Source organism: Sabethes cyaneus, chromosome 3, assembly GCF_943734655.1.
Source record: "Sabethes cyaneus chromosome 3, idSabCyanKW18_F2, whole genome shotgun sequence".
In the NCBI taxonomy this organism is placed as follows: domain Eukaryota; kingdom Metazoa; phylum Arthropoda; class Insecta; order Diptera; family Culicidae; genus Sabethes; species Sabethes cyaneus.
Window position 1 is genome coordinate 91,091,677 of NC_071355.1, and position 7,750 is coordinate 91,099,426.

At 38.7% G+C, this 7,750-nt stretch overlaps 2 protein-coding genes across 3 annotated transcripts; one reads left to right on the plus strand and one right to left on the minus strand.

Moving 5' to 3' along the window:
• The first annotated feature begins 1,189 nt into the window (after window positions 1-1,189).
• Window positions 1,190-5,078, plus strand: LOC128741349 (uncharacterized). Of its 2 annotated transcripts, none has more exons than XM_053837118.1 (4): window positions 1,190-1,400; window positions 1,468-1,854; window positions 1,917-3,499; window positions 3,559-5,078. In XM_053837118.1, exons 1-4 carry the CDS (start codon window positions 1,251-1,253, stop codon window positions 5,003-5,005), a joined length of 3,567 nt encoding a protein of 1,188 aa, XP_053693093.1. In that variant the 5' UTR covers window positions 1,190-1,250; the 3' UTR covers window positions 5,006-5,078. The 2 variants fall into 2 exon arrangements, with proteins under 2 accessions (XP_053693093.1, XP_053693094.1); XM_053837119.1 differs by having other exon boundaries at window positions 1,471-1,854.
• Window positions 5,079-5,212: 134 nt separating this feature from the next.
• Window positions 5,213-7,415, minus strand: LOC128742032 (uncharacterized). Its single transcript, XM_053838212.1, has 3 exons — window positions 6,715-7,415; window positions 6,563-6,646; window positions 5,213-6,073 (listed from the first exon to the last, which is right to left on the minus strand). Exons 1-3 carry the CDS (start codon window positions 7,086-7,088, stop codon window positions 5,260-5,262), a joined length of 1,272 nt encoding a protein of 423 aa, XP_053694187.1. The 5' UTR covers window positions 7,089-7,415; the 3' UTR covers window positions 5,213-5,259.
• Between the last annotated feature and the right edge of the window lie 335 nt (window positions 7,416-7,750).

The following is a 7,750-nucleotide window of genomic DNA, read 5'->3' on the forward strand; positions in this document are numbered from 1 at the left end:
AAAAGAGAGATATTTATAGCGTTTTTGGTTTTGCATACGCTCAACCTAGGTTCGTTCTAGTTCCGATCGAACGGCTGTCAAAACGTTCGTTTTTTCACTCAGATTGAACTTAGTTTCGCTCTGGGTTGAACGTTTTAGACGACGGGTTCGCTCTGGGTATTTTTACAGTATCAATCCCGCCATGAGCAATACACTGACAACCTGAAAACGTTTATTTTTATTCTCCCAAATGCGCTATTAGGTTTAGGTAGGGTTAGGGCAAGGGATTTCCAGTAAGGCGTATCAGTGTGTAGTAATCAGAGTTTACTTTTGTAATAATTTACGAATTAATTATGTTATCAATGGTAATCAGTATAGTCAGTATAGTATAGTCTTAAGTAATCATTGGCTATCATGATTAATTTTTAGTAATCACAAGAGATTGACTACTGGTAATCAGAGGTAATCATTAATCATTAAAATAATCAAAAGTAACTTTTTTCAAAGGTGTATAAGTGCGTAGTAATCCGAGATTACTTTTGTAATCATTTACGAAGATAATTTAGATAATCAATGGTAATCAGTATAGTAATCAACGATAATCTTAAGCAATCATTGATAATCATGATTAATTTATGGTAATCACAAGAGATTGATTACTGGTAATCAGAGGTAATCAGTAAAGTAACTTTTTTCAAAGATGCGTAGTAATCATTGCTGTTGGAAACCCCATGGGTTTCAATCAGGCATATGAAACTGAATGGTAAAGAAGTAGCTAACATCTTTTTACGCTTCCTACACGTCTGACACAAAAAGAAAAAAAGCAAAAAAGTAACTTTGTTCGGGAGCTTACCAATACAGATTCATCCGAGGCTGAAGTTAGAGCGGGCTACTCACAAATACATTTTGTCCGAGGCAAAGTTTGTTGTGGGCTAGATGAGATGTTGGCTACACGAAAAATGTATGGGAATGACATTTGTGGCAGTGGGGTGGTTTCAATTAATCGTGTAAATAAAAACGATAAAACTAACGAAACGGTAAATCTGGTAAAATCGATAAATTCATGAAGGGAAATTTCTCGTGTTAATGCACGAAAATTGGGATATTTTACTGTCAACTGGAAACGTCACAGGACGGAGATCGGCAACATTGAAAAGGTTGAAAAGGCATGTTTTTGTTTTGGTTATTCATTCTAACGGTGTGCATCGCCATGAATAACTCGCCTGCATGTGATTGATACGTTTTGCTACTATCAGTTATCTTATTTCATTATGGCTCCAATAGTGAATGGACAGCACAAGAAAGTGTTAGACAAGACGGTGTTTCAGTTCTTCGAAAAGATTATAAGTATTTCTGAGGAAACCCGGCTTAATGGCGCCGTGGAACTGATTTCATATTTGGTCAACGATGCTGTTGACAAGGTAGGAAAACATAACCTTAAAATAATCTAGTTTCAATGTGGAATTAAAGTTAAAACTTACTTTTCAGAAGGATAAGGAGCGGGCCTATGCTCTTAAACGGTTAGTGCGAGGAGTCGGATCAAACAATAACGCGTCGAGGTCAGGTTTTTTCACCGCTTTGGTAGGATATTTGCAAGAGGTTAAAGGTACCTGCCACTGTCCTTCGGTTTCGGAAATCTTTACCCTGGTAAAATCGGAATTGTCCGATACCGACAAAGGCGATGAAGACAAGGGTCAAATGAAACTTGAACTCAGAATAGGCAAAGTATCGGTATGCGGAGCTGTTATCAACGCTGGAATGTTGGAAACTGCTTCCGACGTAGAATTGCAAACGGTGGTAAAAACATTAAAAAAGGGTGTCCATAAAATGTCTGCCTCGTTGGCATTTACCTTTCTGGGTGAACTAATGCAAAAGGTAGGTTTCGTGTTTAAAAAAATACAAATTGTTAGGCAATACAAGTTTATATTTTTCTGCAGGTTAGTACAAAACAATTTAGCAACATCGTATGGCCTGTTTTTGAGCCTATATTGAATGTGCCCAAAGAACAACAGACAATGGATACTGTGTACATTTTATTAGTTGCTTCGACAACCCACAAGCAAACTGTTAACCAACAGTTCTTTGATGAAAACTTCGGTTCTCCTCGATTGCTGCATAGCGGTAATTTTGAATACCTTTCCAACCTTCTTTGGGATATCAAAAGCACGGTTACGATAAATCATCCATTTTATGACTTGCTAATTGCCACATTTGTAAAGCAGAAGAAGATTGGAGATTTCTGGACACGCGGGGTAGAACCGGCCTTACAAAAAAATGAAAATTATAAATTTAGCGATATTGTAGCTCTACGTGTTTTTATAACTATACTTAACAAACTTGAAGATTTTAGTGTTGTGCCGGAACTTCTGAGCCCATCTTTGATGGAAATTGTTATTAGAAAAATCAAAACTTTCAACCAGCTAAGCGAAGATGTGCGTGATCTGTATAAAGAAGCTTTCGACACATTGAGCAAGTGTTACAACAAAATTGAAGATGAAGAATGTAAGCTACGATTATTCAAAAAGCTAATTGAACCTCCCAGCAGCATTCTAATTGAAAAGTATGCTTCAAACAAAGTTATTCAAAATCTTCTTGCTGCAATGACTGGAGAAAGTATCAAAAAGGCTGCAAGTTTGCTACAAGAATTGGTGTTGGCTCGAGATACACCAGAAATGCTTAACTCAGAGCGAATTCATGCCGCTCAAGCTCTGCAAAAACTGATGAACACTAGGCATTCTGCTGCTGATGACGAATGGGAAATGAGTGTGGTGAAGTTTTTCTTGTGCTTGGGAATTTTCTTTTCTGCTGATGGCCAGAAAGTATTGAAGAGCACCAAGAACCAATCTGCAGCCCTATCGTCGGAACTAGTTCCCACTATGAAGTCTATGTTTTTCCATTGCCTAGAGCATAAACATACTAAATTAGCTAAAGAAAAGTCCTTTTTACTGAGCATTGTCGATCATATTCAGAGCGTACTTGAAACCATGGGTAATAAGTCTCTGCGTACGCCATTGAGTGAGGATCATCTGAAACTTTGGCAGCGGATGCATACGATAGTCCACACTAAAGACAAGCAGCACAAAAAGCTGAGCGGTGTGTTTCATGTTCTGATAATGCACATGGGGCTGCACTTGTTCAGTGATCCCCAGTTAGCTAGCAGCTCAATTGCCGAACTGGAAAGTGTAATGAAACGTATTCAAAACAAGAAAAGTAGCAAATCCAACAGTAAAATAGATATTAAGCAAAATGGCACCGGCGATGAACCCGAATGGATTGAGGTAGTGGTCGACTTATTTTTGAATTTGATGTCGCAAAACTCGCATCTTTTGCGAAAAGTTATTGGCCATGTTTTTCCACATTTGGCTGGCGAAATGACGTTGACGGCATTCAATCAAATCTTATCCGTTGTAAACTTGAAGGATAAAGTCAATCCGCTCAGTGCGACGGAAGACGGTAACGAAGATGCGGACGAAACAATGGATACGAAAGATGATGACACCAGTGGAGTGGATACTGACGGGTAAGTTTTCTTGATATTTACTAAACAAAGTGAAAATTATAAAAATCTTTTTTTTGCAGCGACGCCACGGAAGATGAAGAGGATGAACAATCAGGTAGTGAATCAGAAGAAGAAGAAGAAGAAGAAGAAGAAGATAGCTTCACAGACGAAGAAGAGGAAGATGACGAGAAAGTTACGGATAAAATGCGTATGGCTCTACATGCTGCTTTGGGAAATGCAAATCCTGAAACTGACACAGAGTCGGTGGATTTGGACAATATGAACGAGGAAGACGGTCGCAAATTGGACGAAGCTCTGGCAGCTGCGTTCAAGCTTTTCAAACAATCGAAAAAGTCTAAACCAACAAAGGCTGACGAGCGAGTTGAGACTACTTTGAATCATTTTCGAATGCGAGTTTTTGATCTGATCGATATCTATTTGAAAACATCGCCTAACATGATAATCTGTCTGGAGCTGATGCTGTACATTTTCGAAATGCTACCAGTCGCTATCAAGGAACCCAAGTACAAACAGATACTGGAACGTTATCGAAATATTTTCAACATGTTGATTAAAATTAAGCAATTCAACGAAGATGCCAAGGATGTGTCATCTGGTCAGCTATCACAGATTTTGACGGATCTAATGGACAAAGTAGCCAAAGGCTCATCCTTTCCGGACAAAAATCAATATCTTTTAAAAGCGTGTCAGTTTATAGTAATCTGCTCGCAACTAATCGGCAGCAATGGATCAAAGAAAAACGCTGCCGGTATCGACAAAGTTTTTTGCAAATACCTCAAAGAGTTTATACCGGATCGTAATCCTCCGCTTACGTTGAACGTATTTCAATCATTGTTCCGCATGAATTGGAGCGGAAATTTCCGATTAGCAAAAATTTTAGCCGAAAACGGCCTACAGAAGGAGGTTAGAACTATTCGAAAAACTCAAACGCTGCAACTTTTGAAGGAATTGTTCAAAAATCGAAGACTGGTTAGCAATGAGCCCAGTTTAACATTGACGACACTATCAGTTGTTGTCAATTCGCTGGTTAGTTATATAGACGAGCTACAGCAATCGCGAAATATCAGCCAAAACGAATTTTGCGAGCTCGTTCAGTTACTTCTTGAGTTGTACAGTTACCAACAGCAGCACCCGGAGGGCCAAACAATCCCTTGGAAACAAATTGGATCGAAGATACAAACGTTGAGACCAGAGGCACTCAATTCTCAAACAATGAACTTTTATTTGAGATTCTGCAAACAACTGCAGCTGGAACCGATAAAAAATTCGCAATCTAAAAAGAAGGTTGGGTCGAAAACGGTCGAAAAGACAAAAACCTTGAACGGAGAGCCGAATGCCACTGCAAGCGATGACGATGAAATGGAAACGGAGTTGCCAGTTGGCAATGGAGCGGTGAAACGAAAGAGAGACGGTGACACATTGAAGCAGAAACGTTTGAGGAAAGAAGAACGTTTAAAGGCTGCATCGGAAGGAATGGAAATGGTGTCCTTCGTTAATGTGGGGTGAACCCAGTAGAGTGTGTAAAAATTAGTGTTTTTAAGTGGGAGAGAGAGTTTAAAAATAAACTAAAAGAAGTAACTTCGATAATGTAATATTTTTTTTTCTTTTTGAAGATCTACCGTGAATAATCAAGAATATGGTTTCAAACGAGAACTGTGGTTCGAGAATAGTTTGGAGTATGGTTGGAAAAGGATGTTAAGCAGTGTTAAAATCCTACAATCATTATTTATTCATTTTCATACGAACACAACAATAAAAGTTTAGTCCAAATATCCACACGAGAAAGCATGCTGGAACATGTCGGCCAATCGACGGCGTCCTTCCTTCGAGGTAATCTTTTTCAAAACCCATACATTTTCTATCGGTACAGCTTCTTCTCCCTGTATTTGATCTAGATCTGCAACTTCGTTCTCGTCCAGTAACGAAAATGGAACAGATTCAATGCCCATGCCAACTCCAAATCGGGCAAATTCGCGCAGCTCCTTCTGCAGATCTGCATACGAGAACAGCTCGTCAGGATCTGATCCTAAGTTACGTAGCATTTCTGATAAGCTTTCGTGGTAGCTTTTAAGCAAGTCTTCGTAATGCGCATTCCGCAGCGATTGTGTGGTACAAGAATAAATGAAGAAGGAAATATCCAGTGCAGGCGATGAATATCTCGCGAGTTGAAAATCGATCATTTTGGCAGACACGGGAGACCCATTCCCATCGTAACGAAATAGGAAATTCGGAAGCCAACAGTCGCCATGGTTTATGACCGAATTTTGATTACGCGTATGCGTCAAATAGACCATCTTGTCATAGAAATCACCGTCCAAAAACTTGTGCACCTTGGCTTCCAGTTCCGTTCCGCCATACTCTTGGCTGAGAGCATCTTTCGCAATGTCGATTTGAGTCTTCTGGAAGTTATTGTACCACGATTTATGGACACGTGCGTAGTACGTTTCTTCGATGTTTTTCACTAGCAGGTGAAACTTGTCAGGTTGTTGATCCTTGATTGCCAACGACAATGCGTGAAAGCGTCCAAGTGTTTGCATACATAGGATACACTCCGGTAGTCCCACGCCATCTTGCCTGTGTTAGGGTAAAAAATGAGGTTCAGCTGCATTCATGTTTTAACTTGCGGAAAATCGTGTTGCTCTTGCTTCAAATTTGAAACATTTAAAAACTTGTTTTTGAATTTAAATGGGCAAAAAAGACAGTACTGATTAGAGAAATTTAGTTGCAAAAACGAGTAGAAAGAGATAAAATAGACACTTCGCTTTATCAGCTATTATAAATATTGATACGGCGGAAAGATTTTTTTATGCTAAGCAAAGATTGAATGTTAATTTATACTGCAAGCTAGTTTCCAGCAGCAATTTATACAGCAAGCACAGTTACCAGTTGTGTTGTTCATATGACTAGAGCTGACTAGATTAGCTACCTGATGGTGTCGACAGATGACAATTATATAACAAAAGCTTGGTCAAGCTGCTGCTGTGTTAAAGCATGTACAGGAGAAAAATTTAATCGAATGAAACTATTTTGAGCAAACGTTTTTTTTATGGAAAAGAAAACTACCTGTTTGCTGAACCGTATCCAAACTGATTTAAATCTTCCATAGCAATGAAATCATTAACTCCATCCGTGTATGCCGCCAAACATCTGTAATTATTGCAGATAAATCTGAACATGATAAACTTGAATCCAAGCCATGCTTGTGCCTAGCTTACTTGCTGCTTTCGTCGAATGGATTCTTCGGCTGTTTCTCCTCTTGGAACTTGTAGAATTCCCTCATTACGACATTATAAAAGTTGATTTCATTACGGAAAAAGTCTGCCGATCGGAATGTTTTCCTTCTACCGACATTTTTCGGTATAGTTTTGATAACTAATTTTACTTCCAGCGGTTTGTTATCATCCTTCCGGCTGGTATCATCTACCACCCGCATCCGATAAACCTCACTCAAGTAAGAATCTCCCTTACCTAGCATGCTATCTTCGAAATGCCACGATGTGCAATTGTGCCCACCATAGTCACTTATAATATCATTCAACGTGGCACCATTGAACATAGGCGAGATATTATCCAGTTGTAACGATGTCATTTTATTCCGCTTAATTCGACAACTTAGCCACTTGCTGGCGTGCTTTTCTAAGAGAACTAGTGACCCGAGATACGATCGATGACTATGAACAAGACAAACTGATGCGGTAAGTTCGCTCGTGTTATTTTTATTGCCTTATCTTCGTTATCTTCCCCTTTGAGATGTCTTCATTCGAGCAAAAGTTTAATTTGCCGATCAACACTCCACCTTATTAAACATACAATGCACTATGCCGCCTAATCGAGATATGCCCGTACGTAAGGAGTTTGATTTTTGTACGGTAAATTCTACCGTGTTCAAGGGTAAAATAGTAGCGGTTAAAAAAATGGCTGTAAAACAATGGGATTTATTTGACGTAATACGTGCACAATGGGTTCGAACGTGGGCAAAATGTAAATGTTTTTGATTGAATAATTAAGATTATCATGAATTGAGGTAAATTTAATTATTTAACTTCTAAATGCTTTGCTAGTTGAGATTAAAATTTAACAGTATTAAACCGAATTTTATCATTTGATACAATTAAATTGCGGTTAACATATAGACAATATGACAATGTTATATAACCGATAATACAAAATACTATGCAATCCAAATTTAATATATGCGTTCATCTGCCTGTACACATTTTCAGTTACAAAGTAACTTCAGAATACCGTAGC

Coding starts and splice junctions, on each gene's coding strand:
- LOC128742032 (XM_053838212.1), bottom strand. CDS start 7,088: ATGACATCGTTACAACTGGATAATATCTCGCCTATGTTCAATGGTGCC. Junction 6,647..6,714: donor CCATTCGACGAAAGCAGCAA/GTAAGCTAGGCA, acceptor CAATAATTACAG/ATGTTTGGCGGCATACACGG. Junction 6,074..6,562: donor GGATACGGTTCAGCAAACAG/GTAGTTTTCTTT, acceptor ACCCTAACACAG/GCAAGATGGCGTGGGACTAC.
- LOC128741349 (XM_053837118.1), top strand. CDS start 1,251: ATGGCTCCAATAGTGAATGGACAGCACAAGAAAGTGTTAGACAAGACG. Junction 1,401..1,467: donor TCAACGATGCTGTTGACAAG/GTAGGAAAACAT, acceptor CTTACTTTTCAG/AAGGATAAGGAGCGGGCCTA. Junction 1,855..1,916: donor TGGGTGAACTAATGCAAAAG/GTAGGTTTCGTG, acceptor ATTTTTCTGCAG/GTTAGTACAAAACAATTTAG.